This window comes from Neoarius graeffei, chromosome 19, assembly GCF_027579695.1.
Source record: "Neoarius graeffei isolate fNeoGra1 chromosome 19, fNeoGra1.pri, whole genome shotgun sequence".
In the NCBI taxonomy this organism is placed as follows: domain Eukaryota; kingdom Metazoa; phylum Chordata; class Actinopteri; order Siluriformes; family Ariidae; genus Neoarius; species Neoarius graeffei.
The window spans coordinates 2,055,692-2,067,307 of record NC_083587.1 but is presented as its reverse complement, the minus strand read 5'-3'; the positions used below and the strand labels follow the sequence as shown (position 1 = coordinate 2,067,307).

The window sequence follows — 11,616 nt, the reverse complement described above, 5'->3', positions numbered from 1 at the left end:
GGTTTGGTTGACTATTGACTTGCTACCTAGGTCAATTTACTTCAGTCCTGTGAACATTTATGGTCCGTGTAGACATAACGGGGGAAAATTGCCCCCCCGAAAAAAAACTCAGGAGCCGCCACTGCTGACACACACACACACACACACACACCTGGCCCCCAGGCGCGCGCACACTCACTCCAAAGCTGTGCTTTCCACAGCACAAAAGCGGCTCCGTTTCCAAAACTGCACACTACACTCGGACAGTGGAAATCCATCAGGGTCATTGACAGGGCTCTCCTTCCTTCCACTCAGCCCAGAGCGCTTACAGCGGCCACGCCGTTTCTCAGCGCGTTTTTACACACGGCATCGCACAAAACGCGCAGCCCGCCGGCTCGAGCCGCACCGTGCTGTTTAATGGCCACTGCGCGACACGCTCGGTCTGTACCTGGGCCTGCTGGAGCTCGGGAGGAACGAGAAAGCCCATTCTCACTAATCATGTGCTCGATCGCTTTGGATCTTGTCTTCCGAGTCTTATTTTCGCCGAGAAACACTGTGAGAAAACACAAGTGCGAGTGTGTGACGGAAGCGCGCTCACTCAGCGGCAGCGCGGTTGAGTCTCAAACGTTCTCATGAGCACTTTTAAGCCCCACTCCCGGCCTCCGTTTCCCACACAGCGTTTCACTCGCTTCCGCTCCGGAGCTCCGAGACAGATGGCAGAAGTCGCTCCCGCCGCCGCGCCGGCCAAAGCGCCCAAGAAGAAAGCAGCTTCAAAGAGCAAGAAATCAGGCCCGAGCGTCGGCGAGCTCATCATCAAAGCGGTTTCTGCGTCGCAGGAGAGGAGCGGCGTGTCCCTCTCCGCCTTGAAGAAAGCTTTACAGGCCGCCGGATACGATGTGGAGAAGAACAACTCCCGCGTCAAAATCGCCGTCAGGAACCTTGTGAGGAAAAGCGTCCTGGTGCAGACCAAAGGGACCGGTGCGTCTGGCTCTTTCAAGCTGAACAAGACGCAGACCGAAGGCAAGAAGCCCGCCAAGAAAGCCGTGCCCAAAGCCAGAAGGGCGGCCGCCAAAAAACCCACTGTGACTAAGAAGCCCAAGAAGGTAGCGGCCAAGAAGTCTCCGAAGAAGGCCGCCGCCAAGAAAGCCACGAAGAGCCCGAAGAAGGCAAAAAAACCGTCGACCCCCAAAAAGGCTGCCAGTAGCGCGAAGAAGACAAAAACTACGAAGCCCAAAGCCGTAAAGCCCAAAACGGCCAAGATGAAAAAGGCGGCCCCCAAAAAGAAGTAAACATGTTTGTTTGACTAATGTTTAATTCCCCTAAACGGCTCTTTTAAGAGCCACCCATGTTTTCGTTCAAAGAGCAGTATTCCATATTCACTCATGATATCAGATGCTGCTGATTGTTTTGGTGGAGTTGATTCCTGCTTTACAAAACGGTGACAGGAGGGCGCTGGGAGAACATGAACTGAGTCAGAGCTGATGGAACTAATAACAATTTACATTTCTGTACATCGATATATAAACTTTATAATATATATGCCTATATTCCCTTCTTTCCTTTTTCATCTCTCTCTCTTTCACACACACACACTCGTGGGATGGTTGTCATGCAGGCTGACACTAGAATTTGACGGCATGTTTGTGATTGGTTGTTCTGCCACAACGATCTTAACCAATCAGAGAGTGGCCGTGTTGTCTTTATCACAGAGGGCACGAGCTGTAGCGCTTTTTATTTCAGAGTTGTTCCTGTAACAGATCTGAGCAGCAGAATGAGTGGAAGAGGAAAGACCGGCAAGGCTCGAGCCAAGGCCAAGACTCGTTCATCCAGAGCCAGACTCCAGTTTCCTGTGGGCCGTGTCCACAGGCTCCTGCGGAAAGGCAACTATGCCTAGCGTGTCGGCGCCGGCGCTCCAGTTTATCTGGCCGCCGTGCTGGAGTACCTGACTGCTGAGATCCTGGAGTTGGCCGGTAACGCCGCTCGTGACAACAAGAAGACTCGTATCATTCCCCGCCATTTACAGCTCGCTGTGCACAACGATGAAGAGCTGAACAAACTGCTCGGCGGAGTGACCATCGCTCAGGGTGGTGTGCTGCCGAACATTCAGGTGGTACTTTTGCCCAAAAAGACCGAGAAGACCGTCAAGACTAAATAAATTCACCCACTGCTGCATTTGTCAGTCCCAAAGGCTCTTTTAAGAGCCACCCATCTATGCTCAAAAAATGCACTTTTTTTTTTATTCTTTCCCACGTTTTGGGGTATTTCATAGCTCTAGCATAAAAAGAATTCATAAACAATATAATCATGTGGTGTTAGTAGTAATGATGCATTTTATTTATAAAGCATTTTAGTTGTAATAGTATAACATAATAATAGTAGTGTGCTGGCGATAAAGGAAGGTGAAAATAGATTATGACGGCGCTGTCCGTGCAGCGATTGAACCTACAAAACGCGCTAAGCTGCGCTGTTGGCTCTGCGGAGCTGCGCGAGCGGCAATAAATTAGGGACGGATGTGGCTGTGTTTCAAACTGTGTCGGCGGGAAAAGACGGTCCAATAGCGAATAGGTGATGCAGCGCGTTCTCTCCAATGACAGGCGACCGCGTTCAAGACGCCCAATGAGCGCAGGGCGCTGTTAGAGTTGAAAAAGCCAGCGTCTGCCGGTGCCATTTATTCTGTTTCTCATCTGTGAAGTGCAGAGCTTGCCGCCATGGCAAGAACCAAGCAGACGGCCCGTAAATCCACTGGTGGCAAGGCGCCCAGGAAGCAGCTCACCACGAAGGCTGCCCGCAAGAGCGCCCCCGCTACCGGCGGCATGAAGAAGCCTCACCGTTACAGGCCCGGCACCGTGGCTCTGAGGGAGATCCGCCATTATCAGAAATCTACTGAGCTGCTCATCCGTAAGCTGCCCTTCCAGCGCCTGGTAAGAGAAATCGCCCAGGACTTTAAAGGACATGGGACATGGATTTTTTTCTGGGTATAATTATGTATAAAGGACATAAGAAATGCCATCTAAATCACTGCAGGGCATCAAAAATGTGAAAATCATCACATTATTCAACTTTTTTATACATCAGCGTAAAACAATGATTCGTTAATTAGCTAGGTGGTCACGTGACCCGTGACATCACAAAACTTTCCAAGGAGCCAGCACTTGGGAATCTAATGTAAACAGGTTACCGAAATGGACACCATCGACAGTGACATTCCCGATGTTTCACAGAGATGTGAAGTTAGACCCTATCAATTCGAATCGATAGCTGGAATTTCACATGAACATGGATCTTGTCTTTACTCTGACGGGTCAGATGATTCTGAGAGTGAGAGTTCATTCAATCCCCATGAAACTGAAAGCGGTCGGCTCGATAACACTTCCTGGTAAGTTAAAAACAATTCTGCTCAAAGGCTAATGATCTGTTGAAAGAAGTATTATTTTTGTATCATACATTGAAAGTTCATCATAGATCTAGCTAAAGTCCGTTGCAAGCTAGTTTTTTTTTGCTGATATTTTTCGAGATTGATTGAGATACAATGCTTCCAGAGTCCGAGATGAAAACATTCAAAATGGCGAAACAAGTCAGAATTATGATAATCAATAATTGATACACCCAAAATTATAATACTAATCCTTACCGCATGAGGCCCATGGTAAAACCACACTTCCAGGAGGGGCTGCCGTCTGCCTCCCAAGCCGGCCGAGAGCGCTCCTCATCGGGCACGGCCAGGCGGGCGAATGCTCTGGTCCGTCCGCCCTGTCTAAAAAATAATGGTACAACTCCGAGTGCAGATATCAATGCGCTGTCGAAGCACGCAGAAGGTGTTAGTATGCCTGTCATTATAGTGCGGACTTTCATAGAAAATCGCCACGTTTCAATTTGTGTAACTGAACTTTGTTTCATGTCACCGGTCATATAAACCTATGTAAACAGGAAAAACGTGGAAGAGTTTGGTCACATCTAACTACAGCCCCAAAAAATACCATTGGCCATACTGAGTCTAGCTACATTGCTAACAGGAGTAACAGTGCGTCTGACTGACTGGGAGGTCGCAATACACCATGATGTTCAATGTACGTTAAACACTCTAAAAACGAAACAATTTTCTTGTCATCCAAGACACAAAAACTATTTTGTCGCATTCGTCATCATCACGATTCACACTTCTCCATATTCATCTACCCGCTTGCGCGGTACCCGAAAGTTTTTGTGACGTATGATCACGTGACAGCAGCTCTTCCGGTTGTAAAATATGCATATCGGAGCTTGAGCAGAAATGCCATATAATCATCACGAATATAACGATTTTGCTGAATTTAATAGATAAGTTTGTATTTGAGGGCGGCACAGTGGTGTAGTGGTTAGTGCTGTCACCTCACAGCAAGAAGGTCCTGGGTTTGAGCCCCGGGGCCGGCGAGGGCCTTTCTGTGTGGAGTTTGCATGTTCTCCCCGTGTCCGCGTGGGTTTCCTCCGGGTGCTCTGGTTTCCCCCACAGTCCAAAGACATGCAGGTTAGGTTAACTGGTGACTCTAAATTGACTGTAGGTGTGAATGTGAGTGTGAATGGTTGTGTCTATGTATCAGCCCTGTGATGACCTGGCGACTTGTCCAGGGTGTTACCCTGCCTTTCGCCCGTAGTCAGCTGGGATAGGCTCCAGCTTCCCTGCGACCCTGTAGAAGGATAAAGCAGCTAGAGATAATGAGATGAGAATTTTGTATTTGTTGATGCAATTATTTCATATTTTTAATGGAAAGAAACTGATATAGCGTGCATTTATGTTTCATGTCCCATGTCCTTTAAGACCGATTTGCGCTTCCAGAGCTCGGCTGTCATGGCACTGCAGGAGGCGAGCGAGGCATACTTGGTCGGCCTGTTCGAGGACACTAACCTGTGTGCCATCCACGCCAAGAGAGTGACCATCATGCCCAAGGACATTCAGCTGGCATGCCATATTCGCGGAGAGCGCGCTTAAACGCGGACTCCGTCTAACGCACACAAAGGCTCTTTTAAGAGCCACCTCACTGTCTCACAGAAACAAGCCCGTCTCCATCCCCTGCATGGAACACCGTTCTGTTTGAGCTCACGGTTCGAGTGGAGTCGGAGCAGTGAAACAGAACAGCTGTTAGGACACAGTGGCCAGAGTTCTAGAACTCCTCGCGGTTTGACTGACAGGTTTTTGTCCCCGTCCTTTTAGATATTGTGGTGTCTGAGCGCCGCTTCAGTAATCAGAAGAGAGAAGCAGAAAGTTTTCTCCGCTGCTTGGAAATGAGCAAAAGTAATGTATTTAATAATTGGTCTATATGTATCAAGGACAAAACCTTGTGCGGATTTCAATACATTTGTCACTTCACACACGCTTTGTGTTTTTAACAATGGATATTATCACAAGGCAGATTTCCATTTACCCGCAGAGACAAATAAAACATTTTAAATAAGTCAGTCAAGCGACTCAATAGAAGTCATTGCGCAGCACCCATATAATTTTTACTCGGTTATTTTTGCTTTGTAAGTAAAATAGCTCCTTTACTCATTGATGGAGGTTGGTTTCCCTGATGCGGCAACTTTTCTCGATGTATTTTCCGTAAATAAATATTTATTCAACTCTGCATTTAGTGTAAGACAAGGGAAAAGCACAGAGAGACACACATGAATTTGCTCTTCTATGAGAAAGTGTGTGGCTCTTAAAAGAGCCGTTGAGTTGCTGAAGGCGGCCGCAGCAGCAGCGCGCTTTACTTGGAGCTGGTGTACTTGGTGACGGCCTTTGTGCCCTCGGACACGGCGTGCTTGGCCAGCTCGCCAGGCAGTAAAAGGCGCACAGCGGTCTGGATCTCTCTGGAGGTGATGGTGGAGCGCTTGTTGTAGTGAGCCAGACGAGAGGACTCACCGGCGATACGCTCGAAAATGTCATTGATGGAGTTCATGATGCCCATAGCCTTAGACGAGATGCCGGTGTCGGGATGAACCTGCTTCAGGACCTTGTACACGTAGATAGCGTAGCTCTCCTTCCTGGACTTTCTGCGCTTCTTGCCTCCTTTACCAGCCGCCTTGGTCACGGCTTTCTTGGAGCCCTTCTTGGGCGCGCTTTTAGGTGGCTCGGGCATGGCGCTGCTCCTCGGGTAAACTGTAAGAGAATGAATAAGGCTCGCCTCGCGGCCGCTCTATTTACAGGTCCGCAGTGTAATTAGACACGAGGCAGGAACATATTTTATTGGCCAGAGTTCCAAACCTCCTCATACGGGGCGCCTCCTACCGCTCCGCCCACTTCCTTCCCCTCCGCCTCGCTTTGTCTCCCTTCCTGCCGTTTTATATTCACAGCACTGATGGGAAAATTATACATCATGTAAAATGCACCCTATTCTTATATTTCAATAACCATCTGTTACACAGTTTTTATATCGAAGCGATTAGATATTACTTGTGCCTGGTGTTTCATACGCGTGGCTTTATTAAAAAAAAACAACCCGAAGCACTACCCTACCTCCTCGTCGTTTTCTCTCCCTCATGGAGAAAGAGCTCTTTGTGGATGTTTGGGTGGCTCTTAAAAGAGCCGTTGTGTTGGTGCGGTTCAGTGTCGGAGCGTTTAACCGCCGAAGCCGTACAGAGTGCGTCCCTGGCGTTTCAGGGCGTACACCACATCCATAGCGGTGACGGTCTTTCTCTTGGCATGCTCCGTGTAAGTGACGGCGTCGCGGATCACGTTCTCTAGGAACACTTTCAGCACACCGCGGGTCTCTTCGTAGATCAGGCCGGAAATGCGCTTCACACCGCCACGGCGAGCCAGACGACGAATAGCCGGCTTGGTGATTCCCTGGATGTTGTCGCGAAGAACCTTCCGGTGCCGCTTAGCGCCTCCTTTCCCGAGCCCCTTGCCGCCCTTTCCTCTGCCAGACATCGCGCTGCTCTCTCCAAGTCAAGGCACTCAGTTCATGTCACTGCGCAGCGCCCACAGCCTTTATACACTCTCTACAGGACCGAGTTGAGACCCGGAGTGGGCGGGCCTCAGGCCTTAGAACAACGGTCCTGCAGTAAAACACATTCAAAAAGAAACAGAACGCCACAGCTTTTCATTGGCGAGCGCATTCTTCATCCTTTCTGTGCACAGAAACATTATCATTCACATTATTTTTTACGCCGTTTTGATCGACTGAGCGAACTGCAAACAACTGCCGACAGATCATGGTCTGCTCATGCGCAGTTACTCCCTGTCAGTGGTGCTTGAAAGTTTGTGAACCCTTTAGAATTTTCTATATTTCTGCATAAATATGACCTAAAACATCATCAGATTTTCACAAAAGTCCTAAAAGTAGATAAAGAGAACCCAGTTAAACAAATGAGACAAAAATATTATACTTGGTCATTTATTTATTGAGGAAAATGATCCAATATTACATATCTGTGAGTGGCAAAAGTATGTGAACCTTTGCTTTCAGTATCCTGGTGTGACCCCCTTGCGCAGCAATAACTGCAAATAAATGTCTCCGGTAACTGTTGATCAGTCCTGCATACTGAATTGGAGGAATTTTAGCCCATTCCCCTGTACAGAACAGCTTCAACTCTGGGATGTTGGTGGGTTTCCTCACATGAACTACACGCTTCAGGTCACTTCCACAACATTTCAATGGGATTAGAACTTTGACTTGGCCATTTCAAAACATTAACTTTATTCTTTTTTTAACGATTCTTCGGTAGAACAACTTGTGTGTTTAGGGTCATTGTCTTGTTGCATGACCCACCTTCTCTTGAGATTCAGTTCATGGACAGATGTCCTAACATTTTCCTTTAGAATTCGCTGGTATAATTCAGAATTCTTTGTTCCATCAATGATGGCAAGCCGTCCTGGCCCAGATGCAGCAAAACAGGCCCAAACCATGATATTACCACCACCATGTTTCACAGATGGGATAAGGTTCTTATTCTGGAATGCAGTGTTTTCCTTTCTCTAAACATAATGCTTCTCATTTAAACCAAAGAGTTTTATATTGGTCTCATCTGTCCACAAAACATTTTTCCAATAGCCTTCTGGCTTGTCCACGTGATTTTTAGCAAACTGCAGAAGAGCAGCAATGTTCTTTTTGGAGATCAGTGGCTTTCTCCTTGCAACCCTGCCATGCACACCATTGTTGTTCAGTGTTCTCCTGATGGTGGACTCATGAACATTAGCATTAGCCAATATGAGAGAGGCCTTCAGCTGCTTAGAAGTTACTCTGGGGTCCTTTGTGACCTCACTGACTATTACACACCTTGCTCTTGGAGTGATCTTAGCTGGTCAACCACTCCTGGGGAGGGTAACAATGGTCTTGAACTTCCTCCATTTGTACACCATCTGTCTGACTGTGGATTGGTGTAGTCCAAACTCTTTTGAGATAGTTTTGCAACCTTTTCCAGCCTGATGAGCATCAACAATGCTTTTTCTGAGGTCCTCAGAATTCTCCTCTGTTTGTGCCATGATACACTTCAACAAATGTGTTTTGAAGATCAGACTCTGATAGATCCCTGTTCTTTAAATAAAACAGGGTGCCCACCCACACCTGATTGTCATCTCACTGATTGAAAACACCTAACTCTAATTTCACCTTCAAATGAACTGCTAATCCTAGAGGTTCACATACTTTTGCCACTCACAGATATGTAATATTGGATCAATTTCCTCAATAAATAAATGACCAAGTATAATATTTTTGTCTCATTTGTTTAACTGGGTTCTCTTTATCTACTTTTAGGACTTGTGTGAAAATCTGATGATGTTTTAGGTCATCTTTATGCAGAAATATAGAAAATTCTAAAGGGTTCACAAACTTTCAAGCACCACTGTACAGGTCACAGAACGCAGAACATCACCTTATTACTTGGCCCGGCACTCAGCTCTGATCCACACCGATGTCTGTGTACACTGTTAACAGAGCCTACGCTTCACCGTTTTGATCGGCTGAGCGAACTGCAAACAACTGCCGACAGATCATGGTCTGCTCATGCGCAGTTACTCCCTGTCAGAGCCTCCGCTTCACCACACAAGTACCCTCAAAAAAAATGCTGCCTTGTTTTTCTTCCTCCCCCAACCTAAATGCTGGGTCGAGGCTGTGGGGTCATATTCTTGAGTCATTTTAACTCATTCTGAGTTGCTTTCTATAACCCAGCTGCTGGCTTAGTGGTTGAGGACAGTTAGATATGATGCAATCTACCCAGCAGCTGGGTCCATTTAAATCGGTCATTATAGTATTTGCGCTACATTACAATTAAAAAAAAATCTATTCTTCCAACTGTCCTGTCCAGTAGCTTTCAAAATGCACTGGAAAAGGGCTGATTTTGGAGGGCAATAAACAAAGTGGTTTCAGCGGATCAGCAGAGTGGCGATCCACAGACAGAAGGGAACTGACAGGGAAGGGAATGGACAGTCAATGGGACAAGGAGCCACAAGCCATAACCAGCTGTTTCTAAGCTCCTTCCCCTGCTGATTTTCAGCGATGATTGTGGATGATCTGATTAATTAACGTAAACAAATGATGCTTTGTTTTTGACGACCATGTTGTGTAGTTTTGTATAGTTTTAACAGCTAGGCATTGTCCAGTGTGCTCAGGCATGGTCACTTCTAATCTTGCACAGCTGTCGGGCTGCTGTTGAGTCGAAACATCCCAGCCGCTGGGTCACACTACATTTAAAAGCACTGTTTTTTCCCCAATGAACAATCTTTGTGCCCAGGAAGATGACGACTGGCAAGGGGGCAGTTTAAAGCTACACAGATTAAGGGTTGTAATATTATGATGTGCTTATACAAACTCTCCCTGCTGTAAAGGCAGCAAAATTACATGGAAAAATTTATTCACAGTTAGCCAGTTTGCATGGTGATACAGGTGGTGAATGTCAATCCTTATTCGTATTGACACAGATATCATCAAATGTTATGACATGTTGCTGCTACTTTTCTTCATTGAGACAGACATGTTGATTTTGTTTTGACAGATGTGTGTTTTTCCTGCAGCCTTTGTATGCATATAAACGGACAGCTGTGTCAAAAACAAACTTGCAAAATAGCAGCTTCACGAGCTCACAGATGGTTTTGGAGGTAAGCGTGTAATTGCTGGAAGTTTCTGTAATGGAAAACTACAATACTTATATTTATTAACAATAGTATACAATATAATACACAGTAAAATGTGTATTGTGTGTCTGTGGATAAGGGCTGGGATGGGAGTGGGTTAGCTGTATAATTTGTGCCATTATAAGACCCACAACGTACAACTACTGTTTTCTGTGTTGCAGGTGAGGCAGTAGATGAGGAGAGTTTTCCTCTTTTAGATGAGGGCCCCATTGCGAGTCTCATTCCCAAAATTGGCCTCCGATCACAATTTCTAAAACACTACAGAGAATTAGTCAGTAACTAATGTCACCACAGCAAATAGCTCTACTGAATATGTGAATAAAACAGCATATGTTGGTTTTCACTGCAAAACACGGATGTGCGGTGCACAGTGCCAATTAGGCATCTGAATATTTTCAGTGTTGTGAAAATGGCTGTACCAGAACTTTTACATTGATTAGGTTGTCCAGAAGACACCTTCTTAAGCATCATTCTCAAACTGAACACTGTCTTCGTAGGATATCAAATGATCCAGTATCGCCATTTCAGCTCCATGATACTGAGGGGGAGTCCTGTGTTTAGCCAAAATGGGGGAGGGGGTGTCCCTGACACAGATGACCTGATACAAGGGATTGCACTCGGCTATTCAACCCTGCACATGTGACGCAGTCAGACGGCAATCATAACATGCCAATTTCAATTTCCAAGTGGTGCCGTCCCGCCTGGGACGGTTAAGATAAAATAATTTTAAAATAGACAAAATAGTTCTATAAATGTCAATAAACATGCCACTAATTTATCTAAGTTACCAGCAGCAGCACAGAAAGGAATGCAATAACAAATATCAGACCTTACTTTATCAGCTCTCACAAATGCAACATTTAATACAGAATCTATAAAGTTCTAAATTCACTGCATTTTCACCAACACTAACCTCATTCTTAAACTCCAAGTTTCATTTACAGGGAAATCTTATTCATTTCACCAGTTGGGCAAAATAAACCAACATGCAGAACATCAAACCCATCTGTCAAAATAAAGCCAGCGCTCTAATGAACACACTCAGCACTGTCTACTCCCAGGCCTTTTCTTCTCTATAAACACAATGCTCACAGTAAATGGGGGTTTAAGGCCCATCATCTTCCCAATCTGGGTTACAGTAAATGTATATACATCTACACTCTGTTTTGACCAGATCGATGTGTTTATTTAGTTTTGTGATTATTTATTTTGATTATTTTTGATGTAACTACTTAATGTATTACATGTCTACAATTTTCCTCAATTCACACTCCAGTGTTGATCAAACTGCCATGCAGTACAGTGGGTTGAACGCAGGCATTAATACACAATGGTGACAAATAAACCCATGCTCTTCACATCTCTCATGGATGAATGGGATGGGAGCGGCATGCATCCATATCCTACATTACAATTATTGGATCATTTCATTATTTCAACCGATTTATTGACTGAAAATGCAGCGAGTCAAGGTTCCAAATGTGGCCACATGAGGGAAACCAACAGCCATCCAGTACAATATCAATTATTATTATTATTATTATTAT

At 45.6% G+C, this 11,616-nt stretch overlaps 4 protein-coding genes and 1 pseudogene across 4 annotated transcripts; 3 read left to right on the top strand and 2 right to left on the bottom strand.

Moving 5' to 3' along the window:
• Positions 1-663: 663 nt before the first annotated feature.
• On the top strand, positions 664-10,415 carry LOC132867730 (histone H1-like). The gene is made up of 3 exons (XM_060900744.1): positions 664-1,264; positions 9,931-10,033; positions 10,231-10,415. The coding sequence occupies exons 1-3, from the start codon at positions 693-695 to the stop codon at positions 10,240-10,242; spliced, it is 687 nt and encodes a 228-aa protein (XP_060756727.1). The 5' UTR covers positions 664-692; the 3' UTR covers positions 10,243-10,415.
• The window catches only part of LOC132867727 (histone H2AX-like), a 323,797-nt pseudogene continuing 313,681 nt past the window's right edge, over positions 1,501-11,616 (top strand).
• Positions 2,603-4,945, top strand: LOC132867746 (histone H3-like). The gene is made up of 2 exons (XM_060900757.1): positions 2,603-2,954; positions 4,775-4,945. Exons 1-2 carry the CDS (start codon positions 2,688-2,690, stop codon positions 4,943-4,945), a joined length of 438 nt encoding a protein of 145 aa, XP_060756740.1. The 5' UTR covers positions 2,603-2,687.
• LOC132867771 (histone H2B-like) lies at positions 5,645-6,119 on the bottom strand. Its single transcript, XM_060900776.1, has one exon. The coding sequence runs from the start codon at positions 6,072-6,074 to the stop codon at positions 5,703-5,705; it is 372 nt and encodes a 123-aa protein (XP_060756759.1). The 5' UTR covers positions 6,075-6,119; the 3' UTR covers positions 5,645-5,702.
• On the bottom strand, positions 6,415-9,911 carry LOC132867773 (histone H4-like). The gene is made up of 2 exons (XM_060900778.1): positions 9,877-9,911; positions 6,415-6,869 (listed from the first exon to the last, which is right to left on the bottom strand). Exons 1-2 carry the CDS (start codon positions 9,909-9,911, stop codon positions 6,554-6,556), a joined length of 351 nt encoding a protein of 116 aa, XP_060756761.1. The 3' UTR covers positions 6,415-6,553.

Excerpts from the sequence above, each read along its gene's own strand:
- LOC132867730 (XM_060900744.1), top strand. The coding sequence starts at position 693 with ATGGCAGAAGTCGCTCCCGCCGCCGCGCCGGCCAAAGCGCCCAAGAAG. Across the intron at positions 1,265-9,930 it reads AAGGCGGCCCCCAAAAAGAA|ATGTGTGTTTTTCCTGCAGC; the intron begins GTAAACATGTTT and ends TTGTTTTGACAG.
- LOC132867773 (XM_060900778.1), bottom strand. The coding sequence starts at position 9,911 with ATGTCTGTCTCAATGAAGAAAAGTAGCAGCAACAT. Across the intron at positions 6,870-9,876 it reads AAGAAAAGTAGCAGCAACAT|CGCGATGTCTGGCAGAGGAA; the intron begins GTCATAACATTT and ends TGGAGAGAGCAG.
- LOC132867746 (XM_060900757.1), top strand. The coding sequence starts at position 2,688 with ATGGCAAGAACCAAGCAGACGGCCCGTAAATCCACTGGTGGCAAGGCG. Across the intron at positions 2,955-4,774 it reads GGACATGGATTTTTTTCTGG|ACCGATTTGCGCTTCCAGAG; the intron begins GTATAATTATGT and ends ATGTCCTTTAAG.
- LOC132867771 (XM_060900776.1), bottom strand. The coding sequence starts at position 6,074 with ATGCCCGAGCCACCTAAAAGCGCGCCCAAGAAGGGCTCCAAGAAAGCC.